At 40.6% G+C, this 26,745-nt stretch overlaps 1 protein-coding gene, 1 long non-coding RNA gene and 1 pseudogene across 5 annotated transcripts in view; 1 reads left to right on the top strand and 2 right to left on the bottom strand.

Moving 5' to 3' along the window:
* LOC107513255 (BRCA1 associated protein) overlaps positions 1–26,745 on the top strand; it is a 38,143-nt gene that overhangs the window by 8,787 nt on the left and 2,611 nt on the right. The window contains exons 5-12 of one of the 2 annotated variants that reach the window (XM_016149722.2): positions 282–395; positions 2,084–2,232; positions 5,944–6,019; positions 6,472–6,610; positions 6,961–7,070; positions 8,964–9,053; positions 17,156–17,259; positions 19,355–21,738. In XM_016149722.2, coding sequence (XP_016005208.1) covers positions 282–395; positions 2,084–2,232; positions 5,944–6,019; positions 6,472–6,610; positions 6,961–7,070; positions 8,964–9,053; positions 17,156–17,259; positions 19,355–19,718 — 1,146 coding nt within the window. In that variant the 3' untranslated portion in view covers positions 19,719–21,738. Of the gene's footprint in view, positions 1–281; positions 396–2,083; positions 2,233–5,943; positions 6,020–6,471; positions 6,611–6,960; positions 7,071–8,963; positions 9,054–17,155; positions 17,260–19,354; positions 21,739–26,745 lie in introns of those variants that run through there. The other variant, XM_036220781.1, reaches the window with a different exon arrangement.
* Positions 3,418–3,536, bottom strand: LOC118603584 (annotated as a pseudogene).
* LOC107513259 overlaps positions 4,499–26,745 on the bottom strand; it is a 39,130-nt gene continuing 16,883 nt past the window's right edge. The window contains exons 1-3 of one of the 3 annotated variants that reach the window (XR_001597508.2): positions 17,412–19,357; positions 8,355–8,466; positions 4,499–4,672 (exon numbers count right to left, since the gene is read on the bottom strand). This is a non-coding gene — a long non-coding RNA (uncharacterized LOC107513259). Of the gene's footprint in view, positions 4,673–8,354; positions 8,969–17,411; positions 19,358–26,745 lie in introns of those variants that run through there. The other 2 variants (XR_004950866.1, XR_004950865.1) reach the window with 2 other exon arrangements.

Here is a 26,745-nt window from a genome sequence, read left to right as displayed (position 1 = left end):
CTAGTTATCAGCTTATTGCATTTCAGTAGCTTCTGTTAGTTCAAGTGAAACTGTCATGTATCAGGAAACAGTAGAGATGAAGGATATTGACTGCAGAGTTAGATTAGCCTATGAACCTGCTTCCTGCTTCCATAGATGTTAGTTTTGGCGGCTGCTTTCTCTCCTAAGTATAAGATTTAAAAGCTGATGAAGAGAATAATTGGAGCTATGAATCTTGAATACAAAGCATGTTTTCAGGATATCTCTCTGACTTTTTTCCTTTTCCTTATTGGTGTACCCAGGCCGATGCAGATAGTTTTTATATGGCATGCAATGGCCGCCAGTTCAACTCAATAGAAGATGATGTTTGCCAGCTAGTCTATGTGGAAAGGGCTGAAGTACTGAAATCTGAAGATGTAAGTGTGACTAAGTCTTACATTTGCTATAAATATATCCCAGTGTTATAAAATTGAATGTTAGGATATCTGTGGAAATGTTGGGTATGGGCCAATCCATAGAGACAAAGTAGGTTAGTGGTTGCCAGGGGCTGCGGGGGAGAGGGATGTAGAGTAACTGATGAGGACGAGGTTTCTTTTTAGAGTGATAGAAATGTTCTAGAATTAGAGTGGTGATGGTTGCTCAAACATGTCAGTATACTAAAAAACAAAAACCACACAGCATTGTACACTTTAAAATGGTAAAATTTATCTCAATTTTTAAAAATTGTCCAAAAATGTAAAAAAAAAAGGGAAAAAAAAGGATATCATCTCTCTTATTGAAGTTGTGCGTTCATCCATTCCAGATAATGACATATCACCCGAAGCCTAAAAGAAGTGTTTTTGTTTTAAGTATCAACTCTTAATCCCCATCCTAATTGTTTCTATTTTGAGAGCAGTTTATAATTGCTCTGAGCTACCACCCACCTTGCGAACCTTTCTTACAATGTGTGCTCACTTGCATCATTTTATAAAGTAGTGGATTCACCTCTGTTATCTTTTTAAGACTTCCTTTCTTTTAAAGTAGACCTAAAAGTTTTATACCTTGAAATTAGCCTGATGGCAGTAAGTTCTGATTGGATTCTTCTATTATGTTCGGTAAAATAAAAATCAATGTGATAAAATCAAGCTTCCTTTCTGCTAGGCCTCAGTTTTATAGATTGTTTTCTCTAAATGAACATGGCTTCTTGAGAGATTTCCTATAAACGTCTACCCTTTAGGGACCATAGATTAATGTAATTTTTCTCCGCATGTCCTTATGTGTGTGCCTCCCCACGTTTGCCTCAATAACTCCTGCCCATCTTATAGCCATCGGGGCTCAGGTCAGACATCACTGTCTGAGGGGTGCCCTTCTTGACCACCTAAACCATTATGTCCCATATTTCACAACTTGTTATAGCTTCCTGTACTTGGCTTTTCTTTCATAGCACTTATGACTATTGGTAATTACACATTTTTTTTAAACTTGATTTTTGTCTCTACTAGATTCTAAACTTTATGAGGGCAGGGGCTGACCTTGTTTTTCTTTTTTTGATTAACTGAATCTGTCTTTACTCACCATCATTCCATACCTAGAATAGCATCTGGCACACATAGCAATGACTCGATAAGTATGTGTTAAATGAATACATAAATAAAATCAGTGTTGTTGATACTATTATCACTTAGTAGGAAGTGTTAAGTTTTAATTTACTCTGTGAAAAAACTGTTTAGATCCATTCCTATTCTGCTGCTTCAATTCACTTGTGTTCTGTTACAGTCATAGACCTTTAGAGTTAGAGCTAGGAGTCTGGTAACATTTTTGATTCCCTGTTAGATTTTGGCAGGAGTCTCCCTTCCTAGAAAGTCACCTCTTTGAGGGCAGGGATCTTTGCTTTGTTCATCTGCATATCCCCAGTGCCTAGCACGGTGCTGGCAATATAGGAGATGCTTGATCAGTATTTGTTGAATGAATTAAAATCTTACCAATTTAAATTATTTGCACGGAGCAGTAATGTTGAGAACATCCTGCCAGGAGTCAAAAAGCAACAGGAAAAGTATTATTTAAAAAAAAAAAAAAAAAAGAACTGCTGGTGAGGGTGAGGCTTATGCAAGGTGTTTCACTATAGGGCGCCAGCCTCCCCGTGATGGACCTGACCGAGCTCCCCAAGTGCACAGTGTGTCTGGAGCGCATGGACGAGTCTGTGAATGGCATTCTCACCACGTTGTGTAACCACAGCTTCCACAGCCAGTGTCTGCAGCGCTGGGACGACACGACGTAAGTGCAGGAGCTCATCTCCCACCCTGTCAAAGCCCACTATTATCCTTTTCCAAAATTAAAAATAGCCACCACCAAAGGTGAATCATTCCAAATGTTTGGCACCGCAAGAGTAAGGAGGTCACGTGCAAGGGCTTTCTATTTTTCTTCTTCACTTTCCTTAGTACACATGGGAGTGAGCATTCTAGACCAACCGCTTTTTAGTGTGCTGATTTTGAATTCTTGTAGAATTTTACAAAGTAGCATGAGTTATTTCCTTCCAAGAGTCAGAGAATGAAGAAAAACAAAGTGAAGCTAAGCTTTAAAGCTCTTATACTAAAATGAAATCTAGGTCTGAACTCTCGTTTATCACCTGCACTGATGTCTGCCATTTACTTTTGCTTTCTTATCCACTGTTCTATAGCGGTCTAACATTTTAGATTTATCACATTGTTAATAAATGTGATAAATGGTAATGGCTCAGTGGCTAGTTGTAATAGCCGTCACTAAGTATGAAGCGCGCACACACCTACAATGCCCTGTTTCCCAGTGCAACCTTACTTTTAGGGTGGCATTGTACAGATAAATGACCGGGATGACCTCTTTTTTTTTAATCAAGGGTTGTTGCTCCCTTTGCACACCGCACTGTGGGGCTTAGCTAGAAAGGTAGATCAGACTCTGGCCTTGTGGGTTTCCCAGCACAGAGTGGAAGATGCAGAACCAAATAAACACAATTAAATGTGAAGTCGCAGCCATTAACAGGTGTTGTAAAGGAGCAGTGTTCAGCATCGTGACTGGAGAACTCGGGCCCTGATACAGCCAGGGCTGTCTGAGAAGCGGCGTCTCAAAGAGGATGAGTAGGAGTTAGCCACGTGAAGAGGGCGACCAGGGAGCATGGGGGGAGAGGTGTACATGGGAAGGGGAAGATCATGTTCCAAGGCCCAGAAGTTAGGAAGGGTGAAAGTCCACAGGAAACTGTTCTCCATCCTCGAGTAACCAGAAGAAGAATGCTAGCTTTCACACAGCAGGGACCTTGTCTGGTTTGTCTACTGCTGTGCCCCTCACACCTAGCAGGAGATCTGGTACCTAATAGGCGCTTGGGGGGAAAAAGTGTGTGTGTGTGTTTTTTAAGGCAAGGCAAGCTTGGTTGACCTCACAGATTGCAAAGATTTTGTCAGCTTACAATCCCGTATTTTTTATTTTTTATGCCTACAGCACCTGGTCTTCCTAAGTGGTCTCCCATCCAAGTACTAACCAAGCCTGACCCTGCTTAGCTTCCAAGATCACATGGGATTGGGCTTGTTTAGCGTAACATGGCTATAGTTGAAAATATTTTTGAGCAAATAAATAAACCCTGGGTTTTCTATAGCTTGTTTAGCTGGAAAAGAATCTTGCCCCAATCCTATAGAGTCCTCAGTCAATTCTGTGTTTTTATTGTAGAATTGTCCAGGTTTAAATTTATGTAGAATAAAGCCACGCTGAGATGTGCGCATTCTGTAAACTGTTTATCTGTATCTTGTGATCTATACACCATGTAAGTTCTGGACACTTTGTTCCCTGCCACTCCCAATTTTACATTCAGTACAGGTTCTACCATCATAGAACCATAGCATTTTAAAGCTGAAAGTTTCCTCAATGACCACCTTGTCCAACCTCCTCATTTTACAAGGTGAATATTAGCATGCTGAAAGTGTCATGGCCAGAGAATGCCAGAACTGGAGCTAGAATTCAACCTTCTAAATGAGGTACAAGGCCTGGCAGGTGCCCTCACTATACGTGTGGTTTCTTCAGCAAGTGGGTTTTGAGTCTTAGTATATGCATAGTACAGTGCTGGGTGCTGATGTGAGACTCAGTCACAGAACCTCCTCAGGGAAGTTCAGTCTGAAGTCAGGGACTTCACACATACACAGAAAAGCATGCAATTTTGGGTAGTGATTGGAGGAGAGAGCAATGATTCCCGCTCCAAGATGGTCAGGAAGGGCTGTGTGGAGGAGGTAGCATTGGTACCAGGTCTCGAAGGATAGTTTTTGACATGGAGATGTCAGGAAAGGACATTCTGGGAGGGTTTCCCCAAATATCTTTTCAAGAAAATAAGATAACAACTCAAAATTATTTTCGAAAGGGAAGGCAGGATAAATTTAATAAACTTAAACTTTTTTTTAATAGATGAGATGGCATATCACAGAGTGCTAGTTGTGTTAGTACAAATAAGTTTATTTTTGAAATATTTTCCCTCTTTATTCTCAGGATACATTTCAGAAAGATCATTCTGGCACAATGTAGAAAATTACATTTCAGAATTAATTTATTGTTTTCTCATCAAACCATGACTGCAGCTGCCACACAGACTAAAAGGATAACGGAGAGCTAGATTCTTCCTCTGACAAGATGCCTGCCGTTTACCGCCTGCCGTTTACCACCTGCCATTTTGTTATTTCTTCAAGTTTGTCTTCTGTCTTCTCTTTTGATAGGAAAGAAAGAGACAGAAGAAATTCTTTAGCTTTCTCTTAGGAACTACAGACAGACTCTTTACCTGTGACAAGAACTTGTTCTTCCTGCTAATCTTCTTTTCTTGGTTTTATTTACTCAATTGGGTGGAAAACTGATACTAGTTATATCTTGAGCATTCTTTCTTGGTGCCAGTTCATTTAGCGTCAGCTATAAGTCACTTTCTGTCATTTTTGCCCACCTGACACAAATATTCTTGACTGATACTTAACTCAGTTACTTTGTCTTGGGTATAACTGAAAAGGGTTAACAGGTTTTTTTCAATGTCTCCTTTTTTCCATCTTTATTGGGTTTAATTGACAGTCAGAAATTATATGTATTTAAGGCATATGACCCAATATACACACTGTGAAATAGTCACCATAACCAGCTGATTTACATATCCATCACTTCATACCTTTGCCATTCCCTTTTTTGCTTCCCCCCACCCCCCCGTGGTGAGACCACCAAAGATCTGCCCTCTTAGTAAATTTAAGTAAACAGTACAATATTGTCAACTGTTGTCACATTGATGTACTCCAACTCTGCAGAACTTACCTTGCATAACTGAAGCTTTGCGTCTGATTTTTACCTCCTGCCAGACTGGTAACCACCTTTCTACTCTGCATATCTATGATTTTGGCTTCAGTACCATTTGTATTGGCTTTTTATAAATGAGAACTTGAGTACTCACAGAGTACCGCTATCTTCTCACATGTAATGTCCATTTTATGGAAAAATGTCATGTGCATTTTAGGAACTACATTAACATTTTTTTTTCTAATTCAATGAAACTTACTACAGATTTTAGCTCTAATTTTTAGGAGCAAACTATAGGGACAGGGCACATTTTAAGTGACACTTTTGGAAAGTAGGGTTAAGGTAGATTGTTTAAAGTAAAAATATTTTATGGATAACCAGATGTGAAACAAAATTAATAACTTGTTTTAAGGCCCTATCTCTAACCTGTTGATATTCTTCGATTATGTAAGTTTTAGATGGGAGAGTAGGAAAAGGTATGAGGCAGATCAAAATTTCTCCCTTTTCCTCTGCTTTATCAACATTCCATATTTTCTTATTTTATTTGAGAATAGCTTGAAAGCGTTTTTGTCTTTGAGTGATATTTTTAGTTATAATAAAAGTATACGAGAGGGAAGATTTAAAGTTCAGTTTTTGACTTTTGGGTTGTGTAACAACTGTCTTTCATATTTAATCTGTACCATCATCTTTTGGTGTCCTGGATAGGTGCCCTGTTTGCCGGTACTGTCAAACTCCAGAGCCAGTGGAAGAAAATAAATGTTTTGAGTGTGGCGTTCAGGAAGTAAGTAATGGGTGTTGGGAAAGAATATTGAACATAGCTTTAACTGTCTGTAGTTTTCTTCTGTCTTAATTTGGCTTAAATTCTTATAAATTCTTTTTTGAAACTGATTTTGTTTTTGGTCTAGAATCAGGCAAGAAATAGAACTACAAAAGTTATTTGACTCCTAAGCAAAGGATTTTATGCTCTAATTCTTTGTTCTTTGAAACAGCCTAGTTCTTTATTGATAAATTGTAAGTTTTTTTTCCTTGCTGTTTACCTAGAGTTCCATAAAAATCAGAGTGAGAAAATGACCTGTAAATGCATCCTTGCTCGTTGGGTTTTTTAAACATATTGATTCAAAACTCCAGTAGAAACCACTCTAAATCTTATTCTTTGTCAGCCCCCTTCCACCCCAACTGGACAGGGCATAGATTTTTATATAACTAATTAAGATCAAACCTTCTTCTTGGCAGAACCTTTGGATTTGTTTAATATGTGGCCACATAGGATGTGGACGATATGTAAGTCGACATGCTTATAAGCACTTTGAGGAAACCCAGCACACGTATGCCATGCAGCTCACCAACCATCGGGTCTGGGACTATGCTGGAGGTGAACACTGCCCTAATTCTCTAATTTCGGTTCATTCTATGTGAAAATTCCTCTTTCAGAACCTCCACTTTCTCTCATAGCTTGAAATCTCCCTGATAGTTGTGGCAAACTCAAGCCCTGAAGGGCACTATTTCCTGTGAATGGCCTGCATTGCATGCTATAAAAAGAGTTAATATTTCCATTCTTGTCCTATCACTCTTTTTAAAAATTCAAATGATTTAGCCCAATATTTCTAAAGAAATATTGCAATTTAGATCTGTAAAAACAAAAATTGTGTCAAAGTTAAAAGCGTATGAAGACCTTTTTCATTCTGAGAAAATGTGCCTTGGTTGATTCATTCTTTTCTTTAGATAATTATGTCCATCGGCTGGTTGCAAGTAAAACAGATGGAAAAATAGTACAGTATGAATGTGAGGGTGATACTTGCCAGGAAGAGAAAATAGATGCCTTACAGTTAGAGGTAAGATAATGCTTTTATAACTACTAAATACCTATTTCTACTGCTTTTTACTATTCTAACTTGAAAGATGGTTTGGGCTTTTAATTTTGCCATTTATTCTGCACGTCAACTTTTTAAAAAATTTCTATTATTGCTGTGAAGGATTATTAAAATATTTTTATTTTGTTTGATTTTCTTTAAAAGTCTGCGTTTCACTGTGCCTTATTATTTTGAAAGTGATATTCCTCATTGTCATAAGATCCAGTATTAAGGTTGTCCTCCTTAAGCTGCTATAAAACCAGGAGTTGAGAACCTTCCTGTTGGCATTACAGTAGCAGTCAGAGACTGAGCAGACTTGGTCAGAATGAGGAAACCCCAATAGCATCCTTCCATGACCAAGAAACTTTTCCATATGTATTGGGCTGGCATTTTCTAAATTAGAGGCTTATATACTCAAATGTATACTCAAAGTATATATTTTCTGAATTTGATGCTTATATATATGTAAAGCATATATTTGAAGAAACAAAACTAGCACAATCTGATTTTTCTCCATAGCAGTAAGTCTCATGTACTATAAAAGTGATGTAGTACAAATGTTACGTTAATGAAGGAGTTTAATACGAGTCTTGTTTTATATAAATTTCAAAATGGTTGTTTTAAAAACATGCATTAACCTTGGAAAGAAAGGGACATTTGAAAACTTGCTTATCTCCAGACTTTTAAAGTCTGATAGATTCAGTAGAATGGCCCAAAATAAAGATGATGTTCTCATTAATACATTATATTGATGTGACAAAAATTCAGACCTTTTACATTCAGTTTTTAGAATAAGTAACTCTTCTACAATAACTAAGTCTGTCCATTCAATGAATATTTATTGAGCGTTGCTGTCTGTCAGCCACTCTTTCTGGTGGTGGGAATGCAGCATTTAACAAACTCTCTGTCTAGTGACCCACATTCTCCCAGTTGTCCTTTCTCTCTATTACACCTGTGATCTCTTTTTCTAGCCTACAAACGCGTTTTAGGTCTAGTCTCCTAGGGTAGTCTTTCCAAAATGCATATGTGATCTTGCCACTCTTTGGCCTACATTTCTCAATAGAATACTCCAGAACCTTCCATAGACCCCACCTCTCCACATCCTACACTCCAGCCTCATTGGTGTTACTTCATCTCTGAAGAGACTTGAATTTCCACAGCTCTACAGCTAAATCCAGTAGTACTCTGGAATGAGATCTCTCTATAGCTGTCTCCTTTCCTTTGTCAAGAGCCCTTTCAAATTTCACTTTCTTTCAGAAGTCTTACCATCTCTCACTGTCAGAAGCCATCTATTCTTTTCCTGTAGTTACACAGCACTGTTCATTCATTCATGTAGTCGGGCAGCAAACATTTCTTGACATCCATCATGCCCCAGGCACTGCGGGTACAGAAATAAAGATATAACCCTCACTTTCAGAGTTTACAGTCTACTCAGGGTGACATGCAGGTAACCCAGTGATTAAGTGCGAGTGTTATAAGTGCTATTGATGATAGGCACAGTGCTGAAAGAGCTGAGAGGGGGAGCTTAACTCAAGGCTGGAAGGGGCAGGAACAGCTTCCTGGAGGGAGGTGGATGAATGAGCTGGTTTGACTTGCACTTTGATTTAAAAATCATGTGGTTCTTTTTAAAGTCCGTTTGAACAGAAATATAAGGTTTTTTTTATATACGTTTTTCTGTTTGTCCCTGACTAGATTATAAGCCCCGGAAGGACAGGAGTGTAATTATGGTTTAGTAAGTAGAGTGGAACCAAGGTGTAATATATATTCTGATGGTTACTCTTAACTCTTCTTTAGGTCATTAAAAGTCAAGTTTTAATTGGATTTCAGAGATCGACAATAGTGACTTGGTTTTTGGTGTTTATTCTCTCTTTCTAGTATTCATATTTACTAACAAGCCAGCTGGAATCTCAGCGAATCTACTGGGAAAACAAGATAGTGCGGATAGAGAAGGATACAGCAGAAGAGGTAAGTTTCTGGTTTAGTGACTGCCGAAATGTCACATGGCAAGGCAATCTGATATCAGTGTGGAAAAAGGCAGAGTACAGGGTAAAAAGAATCTTAGAATCTTCCTCCTTAGTCTCATATACAGGTAAAGAACTGTTCAACCTCTAAAAAGAAACCTTTGTATGTGCATGTCAGTTATATCTCTTAAAGCTGGAGTTGGGTAGTAAAAAGAAAACAAGAATTTGGAGTCAGTTGGCTCACCCCAGTAACCTAACTCTAGATTTCAGGATTCCAGAGAGGAGTGTTAAACACCTGAATTGTCATTGTATTAGAGACTTAGCCTATGAAGGCAGTATCAGGGAACAATAAATTCTAGGTCATAGAATGAAATTAGTCAAAAAGAGGAAAAGGAAGAGACAAAAATACTCAATTGCAAATGCCATAATGTACTAATGAGGAATAAATAAAACATGTGGTATGTACCCCCAAAAAAAGATGGGAAAAAGAAATCTTGCATTTAAAGACTTTAGTATTTTGATATTTCGGGGGTTGGAGGAGTTGTTTGTTAACTTCAGTCAGGTTTTCTAGTGCCTTGTGTAATTCTGTCAAAAAAAAAAAAATAGAAGTATGTACATGAGGGCGTGTAATTCGAGCCAGCCAGTTGGTTTGTCAGCTTGGGAACAGCTGCTTTGGGGAGTCAGACATGGGCCTCTGGGGCCGCAAGATGTTACTTCCACGTTGGTAAGGACAAAATTGGGCAGAGACGCTGAAGCTTCAGTGGTCACCATGGTGCCTTATTGGTTTAGGGCAGTGGTTTTCAGCCTTTTAACAAAGTAATCCCTTAATCGAGATGCCATTCATTACTCCCAACACGTAAAAAAGAAGAGTGGGGTGCTTTTAGTTGGAAACCTGGATGGAGGGTCCAGAGCTCCACCTGATTGGTTTTCCCATTGTCTCCAGCATGTACAAAAAACCCCAAGGGTCCCAAAGAAGGGAGTTTGAAAACTAGTGAGCACTTGAGGATTCATGGGTAATTAGGATTCTAGGAACGATGTTTTGGACCTGCAGACAGTATTCATAATTTATTGATTCACTTAGTAGTAAGTAAAGGCTTTAAGAATTTTTGATGATTATTTTAATAATTTTATGACTCCCCACTAGTAACTAGGTCTTCAGATGGGAACTGCAGACCTAGGCTTGGGGCTCACCTCTGAGTAACTAGGATTATCCTGGAGCTTAGCAGGCAGGGCCAAGCTCTTACTTTATGCGAAGGCCATGGGCCTCAGTTTCAGGGTATGCCTACAAATGAGGAAAAATTGCGTTTTTAAATGACTTAACATCAGCTTTAAAGTGATCTTTAGTTAAAAGTTCTTGATGACATTCTTACAAGAACCTCCTAAGCAATGGAAGTGCCTTTCAGAGGCGCTTGAGGTCACTTGACATACTAGTTTTGAATAGGTTTTGATTGGAGTACATGGGGGGAAGGACATGCCTCTGACAGCACTCGGGAGAGAAATCATGGGTCTCTGCCACTTGATGTCAAGGTATGGACTCCCGGGGCAGAGCACTGGCAACCCGAGCAGCCTCCCTGATGGGTTTTTCTACAGCTGTACCAGCGTGACCACCTCAGGTGCTTCATGCAGACCCTCGAGAGCTATGCTCAGTCTTCTCCCTGCCTTTTAAGATGCTTTAGGATTAACTGCATTCTCTAACATAAACTCATGAAAAGTCAAACGGCAGGGAACCTTAAAACTGTGAAACTTGTGTTTATGTTTAGGTAAGGGTAAGATGAAAGCAAGGGCAGTCCTAATATAAAAGCTCAAAGGGCTTGAGAAGGATATTTTGCTTTCTAATAACAAATGTTGCTTCACTGTAAGTTATTGGCTGATGCCAGCCTTTTGTTCCTGCCACTGTACTCTTTTTGACCAGTCCTCTGTCCTTTGGCACCTCCATCAGTAGAACACGTGCACGGAGAAACAGTAATTGATCGTGGGTTTCACTGATAGAGATTCTTATTCATGGGCCTCATAAAAAGTTAATGTGGGATGAAGGTTGAAATTCATTATGAACTTCAATTATAGTATTCCTATCTTCCAGTGCTTTAGGTAGTACAGTTGTTATAGCATGCGAGCAGAGTCTGTTGTAGTAAATGACTCTCATAACCACTTGAAGATTCTTAGTTTTAATTGGGCCATATTTGAAGAACATAGAGTAGGCCATCAGGACGGTTGAATTCCCCTCAAGATACCTCTTTTCTCTTTGGACCCCTAGATCCATGTATATCAGCTTTTCTTCCAGCTGTGGACTGTGAAATGAGTTTGGTGGGCCACAACTGGCATTTTTATTAAACTGAATAGACTAGGTATAAAGTATCAGTGTATGACATGTATTATTTTGTGTAAATCCTGTTTGTGTGTGTGTGTGTGCATGTGTACGTACTGAATGTTTCTTACTGGGGGCTAATGGTCAAATGTTTTTTTAAAAAAACACTAAACTATTATAACATTCGTCTGTAGCAATATTAAAAAAAACTTTTTGGTGTTACAGGGTATTTTTCATCTTGATTTAGATATGTTTGGCTTAAGTATCTTTAGTGACCAAAACGTCACAATTTGGTTTCTTTTGATAGTCATTTCTGTCCTTTCCAATTTCCCTAAACTAACAGGAACCAGTTTTGGAGAAATGTCAAAAGGATTTAGTGGTCTCTTATTTTAAAACAATATTGAGGAGAACATTAATACAAAATTAGAATGAAACCATTTTTAAAATCTCCCTTTAATTTTGTGTGTAGTCTTCTAACTTAATGATAGTTGGTTCTAAAGTTAATTTCTACAAAGTAGTTTTCTTATTTTAAAGAAGAAAAGGAAGGAAGGAGGGAGGGAGAGAGGGAGGAAGGAAGGGAGGAAGAAAGGAAGGAAGAAATGAAGGAAAGAGGGGGAGGGAGGGAAGGAAGGAAGGAAGGAAGGAGGAAAGGAAGGAAGGAAAAAAAGAAAGCCAGTGATGTTAGAATCCAAATGACAAATTAGTTTAAAAAGAAAATGCTAAGTTCCGGTCAGGATAGTGGGATAGGTAAACGCTATGCTGATGTCCTCCCACTACCATGTAGAAATTACAGCTAAACTACAGAACAACCATCATTGACAATCACCTGAAGTCTAGCCGAAAAGAAGTCCCGTAACTCAGGACATACAAAAGAAGCCAGATTGAGACTGATAAGAGGGGCAGAGATGAAGAACTGGCTCATCTCACATGTGGTGGTTAAAAATCTGGAGGGATATCTCAGCTGCAGAGGTCCCTAATGAGGAGTTAGGGATCCCAGCCCCACACTGGGCTCCACGGCCCAGGGTTCTAGTGCCAGGGAGAGAAGTCCCCATAACTTCTGGCTGTGAAAACCAGTGGGTATTATAGCTGAGTGAGATAGAAGGCTGCTGGAGGCCCAGGCCTTCCTCTTAAAGGCCCGCTCATGGACTCACTGATGGACTCTCTGAGCTCCAGTGCTGGGCAGCAGCTTGAAAAGCACCAGGGACATATGGGTGGGGGGAATGAATTGTCCGGCTTCAGGGGGAGGCCTGGAGGGGCAGCTCTCTCCTAGACAGAAGTGCTGACAGAAGACATTGTTCTTTTTTTGAGCCCTCCCCTCATCCGGCCTGCACACCAGTCAGATTCCATGTCTGAGTACCCATCAACCTAGCTAACACCATTCCTGCCCCCTCGGTGATTCCCTGAGACTCCATTTCACCCACCTAGTGGTCTCACCCAAGCCACTTCCAGTGGCTTTTCTATACAAACGACCTGTCTTAGCTCATGCTGAGGACTTTCCTAAAACTCTTCAAAGTTTCCCAAACCCCAGACAAGTAGCATCTGGCCTCAGCATGACCTGTACCTCTTGCTAAGCACCTCCTAGCCCAGCACAAGTGGCAACCAACTGCAGGTCATTTTATAGCTCATAATAAGTGGCCCTGGGCAGAGCACAGGCAGCAGCTGACCTTGACCTGTACCAGAGACCCTCGCAAGAGGCCTGAGAACTAACACATCCAGTGGCCAGCTTCAGACCACACCAGAGCACCACTCAACCATCTCCACAAACCTCACACCCAAAGTGCAGGCCCAACAAGCACCAGAGCCTGGCTAAAGCGAATCCTGCTCCGTAGGATTGGCCCCTGCACAGCAGCACCTCCACTGTAGTCTCAGCCAGCCCTCACAACCAATCAGCCTGAGGGTCTATCCAACAGCAGTCAAGACTCAGCTACAACAGGAGTGCACACACAACCCACACAAGGGACACACCTGGAACACCAGCTCAGGTGACCAGGGAGACTGCGCCACTGGGCCAGACAGGATACCTACTACCAAAGTCAGTCACTCAATCAAGATGGGGAGACATAGCAGCTCTCTCTCCCTAAAACATAGAAACAAACATAGGGAGGCAGCCAAAATGAAGAAACAAAGAAACATGTCCCAAATGAAAGAACAGAACAAAGCTCCAAAAAAAGAACTAAACATGGAGATAAGCAATCTACCAGACGTCGAGTCAAAACACTGGTTAGAAAGATGTTCAGTGATCTCAGTGAGAACATCGACAAAGAGATAGGAAACATAAAAAACAGAACCACTCAGAAATGATTACGACAAATGAAGTGAAAAATACGTAGGAAGAAATCAACAGTAGATTAGATGAAACAGAGGATCGAATCAGCGATTTGGAAGACAGTGTAGCAGAAAACAATCAGAACAGCAACAAGAAAAGAAGAATCCTAAAAATGAGGATAGTTTAAGAGGCCTCTTGGACAACATCAAGCATACCAACATTTGCATTGTAGGGGTATCAGAAGGAGAAGAGAGAGGGTAAGGAATTGAAAACCTTTTTGAAGAAATGATGGAAAACTTTCCCGACAGCCGTACAGATGTACAATACCAGAAAGTGCAGAGGGGCCCAAACAAAATGAATGCTAGAGGCCCACACCAAGACATATTGTAATTAAAATACCAAAGGTTAAAGACAAAGCATCTTGAAAGCAGCAAGAGAAAAGCTATTACCTACAAGGAAGCTTCCATAATACTATCAGTTGATTTCACAGCAGAAACTTTACATACCAGAGGGATTTGCACTAAATATTCAAAATGGTGAAAAGTAAGGACCTACAACTAAGATTACTCTACCCAGTAAAAGTATCATTTAAGATCGAAAGACAGATAAAGAGCTTTCCAGACAAGGAAAGCTACAGGAGTTCGTCGCCACCAAACAAGTATTACAAGCAAATGTTAAAGGGATTTCTTTAAGAAGAAGAAAAAAAAATGAAAAAGAGAGAAAAGATTAATAATAAAAAGGCAATAACTGCATATCAACAATTACTTTAAATGTAAACTGATTAAATAGTGCAATCAAAAGACAGGGTAGGAAAGGGGGCAAGATGGCATAGAGGCTAAGCCTTTGTACATCTTTATTGGGACCACACCAGAGTTGTGACAAAACCACAGAACAAACAGCAAGCAAAGTGGCCTGGGGTTTGGATGAACGGAGGCACTACAACTAGGGAGGAAAAAAAGAAATCACCATGCAATAACAGGAGATAGTGGAGAAGTGAGGTTGCCCAGTCCCACAGAGCTGAATGAGATAGAGGCTGCAGCAGTTGCAGTCGGCAGGTGAAGACATTCTTCTTAAAGGGGCCATGACTGCGACTGAACTTTTCTGGTGATGGACTCACTCACTTTGAACTCTGGCTCCAAGCTGGCTGTTCAGAGGGGCACCACCAACATACCGGGGTGGGGGAAGGGGGGAGGCCCATTTGTTGGGCTTCGGTGCAAGGGCTGGAGGTGAGGCTTTCTCCCAGGCAGACATGCTGGCAGTAGCCATAGTTACTCTGTTGAGCGCTCCCCACTCCCAGTGTGGACACAGGCGCTGCCATAGCTGAGATGTCATCAGACTGGATAACAGAGGTTGCTCTGCCCAGAGGAGTCCCTGAAACTCCACCCCTCCCAACTCGTGACCCTACCAAAGCCACATCCTGTGGCGTCCACAGTGTGCCCTGTGCCCCTTGCTGAGCAGCTCCAAGCCCCACATTGGTGGCACCTGGCCTCAGTTTCTGGCGTGACCTCTTGAGGCAGCTATAAGGTTAGCCATCTGGGGATTGCTTGCTTAATTTTACTAGGTGGACCCAGAGGGGCACGGGCTGGGGCTAAACTTGGTCTGCCAATGGTTCCCTCTCAGGACTGTGCCACTGGACAGACACCTACTACACAGAGCCACGCTAGAGTCAAGCAATCTACCTGATGCAGAGTTCAAAACACTAGTTATAAAGGTGCTCGGTGAACTTAGGAGAAGAGTAGATGAACTCAGAACTTAAAGAGATAAAAAACCGTAAAAATTGAGATGGAATTTATAAAAGGGAACCAGTTGGTAATGAAGAATACTGTATCTGAGATGAAGAATATATTAGAGGGAATCAACAGGGGAGATGAAGCAGAAGTTTGAAGCACTGATAGAGGACAGGGTAGCAGAGGACACCCAATCAGAACAGAAATAAGAAAAAATAATTTTAAAAATGAAGGTAATTTAAGAATCCTATAGGACAACATCAAACATAGCAACATTCGTATGATAGGGGTACCAGAAGGAGAAGAGAGAGAGCAAGAAGTTGAAAACTATTTGAAGAAATAATGATAGAAAATTTCCCTAATCTGGTGAAGGAAATAGACATACAACCCCAGGAAGGTCAGAGAGTCCCAAAAAAGGATGAACTCAAAGAGGTTCACACCAAGACACATCATAATTAAAATGCCAAAGATTAAAGACAAAGCATCTTAAAAGCAACAAGAGAAAAGCACTTACCTACAAGGGAGCTCCTATAAGACTGGCAGCTGATTTCTTTCTCAAATGAAACTTTGCAGGCCAGAAAGGCTTGGCACAGAATATTCAAAGTGATGAAAACCCAGGATCTACAACCAAGATTACTTTATCCAGCAAAGCTCTCATTTAGAGCCATTTGGAAGGACAGATAAAGAAGTTCCTAGACAATAAAAAGCTAAAGGAGTTCATCACCACCAAGCCAGTATTACGGGAAATGTTGGAGGGACTTCTTTAAGAAGAAGGAAAAATACGTATCAAAAATATGAACAAAGAATGGCAATAATTACATATCTATTAACAAGTACTTCAAATGAAAAAGAATTAAGTGCTCCAATAGATAGGATGGCTGAATGGATAAGAAAACAAGACCCTACAAGAGACTCGCTTCAGATTAAAAGACACACACAGTCTAAAAGTAAGGAGATGGAAAACAGTGCTGCATGATGGACCCAGAGGGTATTGTGCTGAATGGAGTAAGTCAGATAAAGACAAATGCCATATGATTTCATATACATGTGGAATCTAAACAAAATAACAAGAACAGAAACTCATAGATACAGAGAATATTTTGAGGGTTACTAGGTAGGAGGGGTTGGGGGGTTGGTTTGAAAAAGCAAAGAGATTAAGAAATACAAATGGGTAGTTACAAAGTAGTCATGGAGATATAAAATATAGCATAAGGAATATAGTCAATAATATCGTAATAAATAAGGGGACAGAGAGGTGTACTAGATTTATTGGGGCGATAACTGAATTATGTAGATATCATTATGCTGTATAATAAACTAATATATTGTAGACCAGCTATGAAAACAATTCATTGAATTGTACTGTAAATATGAGCAACTAATTGTCTCATGTTTTAATAAAATTGTTAAAAGTCATGGGGAGCAGAATGAATAGGAAAACAAGACCCTTACCTAGGCTGCCTACAAGAGACTCACTTCAGATTGAAAGACACACAGACTAAAAGTAAAGGGATGTAAAAAGATATTTTATGAAAATGGAAACAAAAAACTGGGGTAGCAATTTCACTTGAGATTCAACAGCTCCTGATCCTCGTTCATCCAGATATAGAGAAATAGTAAGAAAAAAAGGATTACTCAAATCTTTTATTCCTATTACAGGAATTCTTTAAAATGATTATCTTACTTTTTCTGAGTTTGAGTTGTCAAAGTTATATACAGGTAATTGAAGAAAAAATTGTGAGGTTAGCCCCAAAGACCACACAACTTTTTCTTTGCAAAATTAAACTGATCTCTGTTTGCTCTTTCAGATTAACAACATGAAGACCAAATTTAAAGAAACAATTGAGAAATGCGACAATCTGGAGCACAGACTAAACGATCTTCTAAAAGAAAAGCAGTCTGTGGAAAGAAAGTAAGTATAATTGGTCTATTTTTTAACTTAACTATTTTATCATAACAGGCTCCATAAACTGGCAGCTTCCCTCATTCCTATGGAAACACTTATTTTCAAGTGTGTGTATCACCAGTTTTTCAAGGGTCTCTCTATATTTGGGACAAATTTACCGTGACTTCCCGTTTATTAAAAAACTCGATGTTTCATTCATGCCAGAGGGATGCTGCGTGGAATGCGGTGTCCTCTTCTCATGTCTGTGTGCTGACGGTGTGCGTGAATATCTTCCAGTTGTGTCTGTAGAAAGCAGCTTCCCTGTGCCCAGAGCCTGTAGCTTCTCTGAGCCATGGTGGCCGAGGACTGGCCTTTAGGAAAGAGACAGTGTCTAAGCTGGAGATGACATGTGTTCTGGTCTTGGTTATGAATTAAAGGCCAAAAATGTTGAATATGGAGCAGAAAATTCATGAACAGCATGGCAAGAATATACTCTGCTACTGTTACTTGGGAAGGTAGTTGCAACTGATTGAAATTGCCTTCCTGGGTTAAGTTCTACTCACAGAAATAATTAGATTTTAACTTGTAGACAAATGGATAAAAATAAATTTAAGGGGATAATTGTTCCTTAAAAGTTATTTTAATAGATCTTTTATTTTGAAGTAAGTTGAGATTTACAGAGGGTACAAAGATAGTGACAGAGTTCCCAAATACCCTTCACCCATTTTCCCCATTGTCAAAAATTGGATTATGTTTAGATAGTGTTTGTGTGCGTGTGTGGTAAAATCTATATAATATAAAATTTGACATTTTACCATTTTTAAGTGTACAGTTCAGTGGCATTAAGCACATTCACAGTGTTGTACAACTATCAGCATTATCCGTTTCCACAATTTTTCATCACCCCAAATAGAAACTCTTCATCAAAGGTTTTTTTTTAACTGTTGTAAAAACAATACATTAATAGAAATAAAAATAAAAAATGTTCCTATACTTTCAGCACCCTAACAAATTGAACTGTATTAAAAAATTAAAAAGTTAAAACAGGAAGTTATCTTTGATCCCTTAGATCCTGCTATCTAGAGGTTAGCCTTGATGAATATTTCCTAGTGAATATTCCCTCTTCCAGATTTTTGTTGTACCTATAGAAGCATCTCACATACATTACCTTTTTTTCTCAAAATTTTTATTCCTATTACAGGAATTCTTTTTTTCAACAAAATTAGAGTAATATTAGGTATTCTACTCTGTTTTAGAGACTTCATACTGGCACACCTAGATCTATCTTGATCTTTGTAATGGCTGTATGGTGTTCCGTTGTGTGGAGGTCCCATAATAATTTTAACCAGTTCTCTATTGGTGGACATTTAAGTTGTCTCAAGTCTTACACTACCATAAACAGCATTGCAATGAGCATCTTTCTCCATGTGCCTTTCAGTGCAGTCCTGAGTATATCTATTTTATAGGATAAGTTCCTAAAAGTAGAATAGCTATGTCAAAGGGCATGTGAAATTTTGACTTTCTAGTTATCACCAACTTGACTTCCAGAGAATTTGTTCCAGTTCACACTTCAGTGCCAGTGTGCGGGGCTGCCTCCTTTCTCACATGTGAGCTCTTTGGCATTCTGTCACATAAAAATGGTGTTTAAATTTGTGATTCTTTATTTGTGAGTAAGATTGAGCATCAAGAATAGAGAATCCCTATCCTTGAAAACCTTTTTCCAGCAAATGCAATGAGGTCAGATTACTTGACTCTCCAAGAAAGTCAGTTATCCTCATAACTTCTTTACTATAGCTGTCATCTCTAAGCCACCTGTTTAACCACTGACTGCAAAACAGAGAAGCAGTGGAAGTTTTACCATGAATCACAATAATTTCTGCTATGGAAAAATTTCTGGGCTTAAAAAATAATCGTCTTGAAGCTACACTTGGGTTAACTAGAGCAAAATTCTTACTTTGTGTTGCTGTTGCAATGGTGGCAAACCGGTCTCCCTGGCCATGGGAGGGAGGAGTTCGCTCTAAATGGATTCTGAGGTCATGACTCCTCTGTTCAATCCCAGAGCAGAAAGGGGACTATGTCAGCAAATGAAAACGTGCTTTTGTCTTCCTTTGTTTTGCAAAAGGTGCACTCAGCTAAACACAAAAGTAGCCAAACTCACCACAGAGCTCAAAGAGGAGCAGGAAATGAACAAGTGTTTGCGAGACAATCAGATCCTCCTGCAGAACAAGCTGAAGGAGGAGGAGAGGGTTTTGAAGGAGACATGTGACCAGAAGGATCTGCAGATCACTGAGATCCAGGAGCAGCTGCGTGACGTCATGTTCTACCTGGAGACGCAGCAGAAGATCAATCACCTGCCTGCTGAGACCCGGCAAGAAATCCAGGAGGGACAGATCAACATTGCCATGGCCTCGGCCTCGAGCCCCGCCTCTTCGGGGGGCAGTGGGAAGCTGCCCTCCAGAAAGGGCCGAAGCAAGAGGGGCAAGTGACCTTCAGAGAAACAGGTGTCCCTGAGACTTTTCCCTGGCACAGCGAGGGTGTGCTGGGGCCTTCAGCTAATTGTGAGGGTGGGCCCTAAATAAGTACAAGTGAGGATCAAGCTGCATTTGTTTGGGTCTTTCATTTGCTAGTGTGTGGTGTAATGAATGCAGAGGGCTGATGACTAGGAGAGCCGATGGAAATGGGCAGTGTTTTGAAAAGTGGCTGCTTTTGTCAACCATAATAGTTCACTAACCTCAGACATTCTAATGACCATTTTGCCTTTCTATTTGATAGATGCCCCAAATCTGCAATGCATTTTTCTGTTGTATTTATTGAGTTGGTCTATTTGACATTCATTCTGGGGTCAGTAGGTAAAGTCACCTAGCACTAAAGCATCATACCTCCCTGAGGTCATAGCAACTGCCTTAGAGGTTTGTATTGGCTATTGAGGATTTACAAAAATTCCCTAGCATTAGTCTCATATCATTGTCATCCCTCCTGCCTCTGGGGAACTGAAGAACTGGTCAAATGTTATATGAAAGAGGCGGGGCCTGTAAACCAGGCACTGGCTTGTCTCCAGCAGCCATATCTTCTTGCTCTAGGGAGAGCCAGGAAAAACAAACAGCAGACTGAGTAGACCCAGTGTAGGAAAAATAATGTTCTCACTTTGTTTATTTTTGATGACTCTGCACTTCACTATGAACCTCAAATATGAAGGATGCTTAATGGTGGCTCCAAGACTGAGATCTCATAGTGGTTTTCCTAGCATCTAGCAAGAATAAGCAGGTTGACGCATCACCCATGGGAAAATGTAGAGTGAGGCTTCTGACTAGCCGATTGTGTATTTTGCTGGAATCAGTATTTTCTGAATGTTTACAGATGATTGGGCTGCATGTTCAGGTTGCGGCTAGAGGGAGCTTGGGCAGATTTTCAATTACGCTTTCAAGATATAACCAAAGGCTGTTTCTAAATCAGGAAATTCAAATTTTAACAGAGTCCCCTTTAAAACAGTCATGTAATGCTTGTTGTGGGCCAACAGAGAGGCTTGTACTTTCTCTATAAATACAAACGTCAAATAATTTGTAATATGCAGTAACTGAGCAAAATTCAAGTAAGAGCCGTTGGAATTTAGCTTCCAAAAGAGGGAGCTGGATAGATTAACAAGACATACTGTTAAATGATGAGTTTGTTTTCTGCTTTATAATTAGCCAAAGTTCAAATGATCACATTTCAGAATTGTTTTTTAGCCTGTATTGGGCCTCATCCCCATTGACCTAATGTCTTACAAGTTACTGGTTAGCACACCAACTGTATCGCTAATCACCATCCATGTTGTGGGATGTGCTGCAGCATTTCCCAAAGAACCTTACCTGTAACTTTGCAAAATGAATGTACTCAGACATTCTCAGTTTTTACTTAGGGCAGACCAACTCTGTAAGTCCTCCTTGGACTTATATACACAGATACCTTAGAGCAAGAGTGGGAATGTAAAGCATAACCGAATTCTCTTTCCTATAGAGATTCTATTTTATTTAAAATCTATTTTTACACTAGTTAGAATCCTGCTTTTTTGGCCAAGTACTTGTCTTGCATGTCTGACCTTGCAGCAGCTGAGGTGGATTGTAGCATACTAATTAAGAGAATTAGAAGCAATTTACAAAGCTTGCTTGCTCCTCATTTCTCTATGATCACCTCCATCAAGCAGCCCTACCACCAGCCCGGAGAACACCAATTTTGGGTAGAGATGGGATAAACGTCCTGAAAGGCTGTGCCCAGAGGAATGAGCAAATAGGCAAATGTTTCCAAACTACTTGAAGGTTTTTTTTAAATGTTGCAGGAAAAAGATCTTATCAAGATATGTAAAAAAATGTTTTTTTAGAAAATGGTCAAAGAGTCATGTTTGAATTTGACAAAATTACATAAGATACAAGCTGTTAGTGTTTTCTTTAGGATGGAAATGAACCACTTAACATATCTCTACTACCTTGAACAAAGAAATTGCATTAAAGTAACCGAACTTTGAAATGATTCTGCCCCATGTGAAGTGTGTGTATCTCTGATCGACGTTTGCTTGGGAACTTGTATCTAAATAATCTCAGAAAGTGTCTAGTCCGGATTTTAAAAGCAGCATAAAAATCAACCTCGCAACAATACAGTGAGCAGCTAGATTATTCATCTTTCTGCCCCTTTGCTCCAACTTCCCAAATTAATATGTACCTGAACAGATACAAAATAGGAAAAAATATCTGAAGTTTGAGGCTTGGGGTAGGAGAAGACTCAGGGACAACTCTTTGCAAATTAAAAGCAATCAATTTATACACCTGAGCCTTTTTTCCAGGCCTGACGCCTTGCTGAGATTGTTTTATTTTTGGAAACTGTCACAAATGTGACTTGTTAGGATGCACCAGGTAAGATAAAGCATGGAAGCAACCATCTCCTCCTCGCTGGCACAGAGAAGCCGTCCTCATCTCAAGGGCTGAGAAACTCTTAAACAGCCAGCCAGCCAGCAGAGTGGAGAACTTGGCAGCTCACAACAGAACGACCGTCTGTCATCACTTGGAAACCCCTCATCCTACAGTCAAGATCCACAGGCTACAAATACTGTCCTTAAGATTTGGCTCTGGTGCCCGGTGCCACATCGCTTGTGCTGGTGGCAAATTCTGGCTCATGTGATGAGGTCCATGGGCTTATCTAAAAAAGGAAAGTCACTCTCACAACATTGAAGGAAAGCTATTTCATTTTCTCCAGGATAAAGCTGAAATAGCTGTCATGGTGATTCTGCTGCCGTACTTCTTTCTTGGCAGCAGAAGGGAAGTAAGTTTTTCATGAGTCTTAAGACCTGACTCCTGCTCCTTGATGGCACCAAGGGACATCTGAACCACTCAAAGACCTGGCTGTCACCTTAGGCAAACTCAGGAAACCACCACGTGTTCTCTGGCAGGCCCCTGCTGATGGCCAGTTCATTCTTGCCTGTGACAATTTCTGAAATAAGAGTCCTAGAATATCTACATAGTGGCCTCACCAACAGATGGAGCTTTTAAAGTTAAAATTTTTAAATGAAAGATTGAAGTAGTAATAGGGAGAAAACCTTTTTTCTTCCGGAATCCCGAGTTTTACCCCAGAGCCAAAGCCAAATGTGTCCTCTCAAGTTGATTTTTTTTTTTTCCCCTTCAGTCAGCTTGGAGCAAATGAAAAGACATTCTTTGCATTTGTGCATTAAGGGATATCAGGGAAGTTATATAAGGCTTCTTTTATTTTTTTATTTGTTTTGGGGGGTTAGGGATAGGTTGTGGCCTCTATCCTGATTAATGTCATAATCTACTTCTTTACACTCTTCATTTTTAAAAGATAGTAAGCATTTACTACTTAATGGTATCTTTCTTACCTTGCATCCCTGAAACTCAATGTGCCCTCCCCAGAATGCTCACTTACAGTAAGAGGTTCCATCAAACATTAATTTTGAAAGCTGTATTTGCAAAAGCCAACACGATTTTAGAATCATTTTAGTCCACTTTGGGAACTGAGCAGTCTCACTGTAATTCTGGAAGCTTAGGAGAGCATGAAAGGGGCTCTGCAGTTGGTTCTTAATCTGGATTTTGCATTCCTGCTGCATTAAAGAAGGCCAGGGAGGGATGAACAGTCTGTTGTTTTAAACAAGATGATTGTGGTCTTTGGGGCCTAATGTTGAATTGCTTCGGGTCAAAAACTTCTCACTGGAATCATCTGGAAAATGTGGTTTTGGTACTTGGCACAGGGCTGTGCTGGTGCAGATAACATTTGTTACTCCAAGGCTAATTACCAAGCACACTAAGTGAACTAAAGCCGCTTTGCTTCTTTTCAGACTGTGTTCTAAATCCCTGACCCAAGACTCCTTTCTGATCTGGCCTCTTAAAATAAATGTGGAGAGGTTTGTCCAGGGGGTGAAGTCAATCAAAGAGTAAAATCACCTGCAAGTCTTAGAACATGAAAGTTTACAATACCTAGGATAAATCGACCCTGGTATATGACTGATGGTGCAATTCTTTTCAAAAGATGAAAATAAACCTCTAGCACTGAGCATAAATATCAAACAAGAAAAACATTCCTGGCTTGGCTGCTGGGGAGATGTCTTTTTGCCCTGAAGAACCGCAGGTTCCACAGCAAATCTCGTACATTTGTTTCCTCATTTAAAAAGGAAGAGCCCACTGAGACCCCTGTAGCCGTATCAATTCCTGATTCGAAATTCTCAATCCCTTGGTTCTGACCCAATGGGCCAAAAGTTCAGATGATCCCTAGAGGACTGGGAGAAGTCGGGTGCCATTTAAAGAATGAGGCGTTTCCACCATTCGAGAAAACTTGCCTGTATCACTTTACATTATTAACATGATGCCTAGCACGAAAAGACTTCAGACGCTAACTGAAAAGAAACATAAACTAGTTTCTGGGCAGAAGGACAGATCACAGAAAGACCTAGAAGTGAAGAAGAGTAAATGGAAAATTTTAGGAGGAGTAAGGAGAATTGCTCTCTTGGAAACATTCCAGTGGAAAACAAGCAAATTATGACTTATCACACGCAGCCAGAGGGTCCTCCAGCAGCATTCTCCAGAAATTATCTTTTGTGGAAGACTTAACTTTCGTCATAGCTGTGCCCACTCACATGCTAACTGATTAGTTTGTGCTTACACGGAAACTGAGCCCGGAAGGGTTTGCAAAAAGGACAGCAATAGAAGAGCCACATCACAACTCCCCCACCTCCCCCGCCCCACCTGTCCTTGGGGAAAAAAATCAAAATCCTCTTTTTCAAGATGCGGGCCTCAGGAAAACAGCTTCATTGCATTTGTTTTCATGCTGCAGAAAACCAACACTAACTGGCTCTGATCCCAAACAGGGCCAACTGCAGAACGCTGAGATTCTGCAGCCAGGAAGAACCCAGAGGCCTCCTCTGGCCACCCTTCCCCCAGCACATTCGACTTCAATTATGTGGGAACATGCCTGGGCTGGGGGCTGCTGCCAGAACTCTCCTGGCCCCGATGGAGGAGGCCTCGTGCTGTGGCCCAAAATCTTTCCTAAAAGTCCACACAGGATCTCTCGCTTGCTGCCAACCCTACACTCTCCCTTTGGCGAGATTCCTGGCTCTGATGGGCCAAAGCAAGACTAAAGCTCTCTCCTGCGCCTTTCCCCCTACATGCTGGGTTCTTCTCTCCCTGCAGCCCCTCTGCCCCTCACAGTTGTAAATGTTCCACTGCTTTCCAGAAGCAGAATCATCTCGAAAAAGAACCCACACCAGGCTCCCTCATCTCAGGAGAGAGCTGCCTTTTTGGTGAACTCTCTAAAACCACTTTTCTTTGCACCTTCTGAGATAACATTCTTCTGGAAAGAGAGGTAATTGATGCTAAAGAACCGTGGTTGGATTACTGTTCGCTTGCGTGAACCCAGGTGGACTAGGAAAAACCTAGAATATTCCTATGAGAGACCTCTTCTCCAGTGCTGGTAACCCCAAGGAGGCCGTCCAGAGGGCAGACCCAAAGTCTGTGTGATTTGGTGGGACCCAGAGTCGATAGAGGCACCTTGCATTTGCTGAGAGTCAAAGGCAGAGGCAAGTCCTGTCCCTTTCTTGATGCGTTTGACTCCAAGGCTAGCCCCCATCTGTTGAATTTTGAGCCATTTACCGAACAACAGTTACTGTGCTGAGTGCTTGCCATGTACTGTTTCATTCATTCCTCAGCACCAGCATGCGAGGTAGGTAGAGTTACCACATTTTACAAATCAGGAAGCCAAGGCTCAGTGGGAGACCATTCAGGACTCTACCAGCACCCACTGATACCTACTTGATTAGGGCAGTGCAATCTCAGCACTGTCTGACCCTCAGGTTGGGCTCCTCACTGCTCCAGTGCGCCCCTAGCTCTGCAACTTGGGAGCAGAAAGGACACAGCTCCCAGTTCCAGTTTGGTGGTTGCTTTAACTCGGTACTCTGAAACTCAGTACTCTGCTGAACTCGGCAGGTGAGTACTGAGTTAAGAACACACCTGGGAGGTATACCGTCCTGTACACCCATCCTGCTCTTCACGCTTTCTCACTTCTCACTGCCCTCCCTCCCCCTTCACCGGGGCCTGAGCCAGAGCTGATACAGGAAGGAGAGAACAACGCCAAAGTGCCTTTCCCCACTGCACTCAAGGGCTGACTTTGGGAAATCACTTCATTACAATGCCCATCGTGGCCCCTTCACCCTGAGAGGCTTGGGGCCCAGTCCACACCAACCATTTAAGCTGACATCTCAGTTCTTTTATATAGAGCTTCATGGAAGCCGAGGTGCTTCTTCAGCTGGAAAAGTTGCTTCTGGAACAAAACAGTGTAGGCTCTAAGGAGTCCTTTCTTTGAGATTATAGACTCAGTTACTGCCCCCAGAGGCACAGTCAAAGAAGCATAAACAGGCTACCCGGAAACTTTGGATTCTGGAGGGATCAGCTTTATTTGTGGCTTCAATTTATTACAGAATAAATAGGGGAGCGAGAAAACCTAGAACAAAATTTTTATAAACTACTGGGGGATATCGTAAAGCAGTGTTAATTTGGCAGGTATAAACTGGTGTGTGTGTGCTGTGTGCAAATGTTTCAAGAACTTTCTCTACTTTAAAATAAAAAAATATAACAAGTCAAATTTAATTTATAATCTAGATCCAATACCTATTTTGTGTTACATAACTCATTTCTGCTTATTTCCATTTATCCTGTTTACAATTATGTTTTAAATGCTATAAAACAATAATAGCAAGAGCATTATCTTTTTAAATCCACAATTATATTATTTGTATTTTTATTTTTGAGATATAATTAACATAATGGAATGCAGCTCTCAAACATTCAGTTGGATGAGTTTTGACAATTGTATACAGCTGTGATCACTACCAAAATCAAGATGTAGAACATTTCCATCTTCTCCGCCAAAGTAGGATGTTTTATTTTTAAACTAGAAAAAATGTAGAGAGGAAAATTAAAAGCATCCTTATTTTCACAGAGGAAATCATTAGCACTTTCGTATGTTTCTTCCAGTATTTTC

Source organism: Rousettus aegyptiacus, unplaced genomic scaffold, assembly GCF_014176215.1.
Source record: "Rousettus aegyptiacus isolate mRouAeg1 unplaced genomic scaffold, mRouAeg1.p scaffold_m13_p_5, whole genome shotgun sequence".
In the NCBI taxonomy this organism is placed as follows: Eukaryota; Metazoa; Chordata; class Mammalia; order Chiroptera; family Pteropodidae; genus Rousettus; species Rousettus aegyptiacus.
This window is presented reverse-complemented; position numbering and strand designations above follow the sequence as displayed.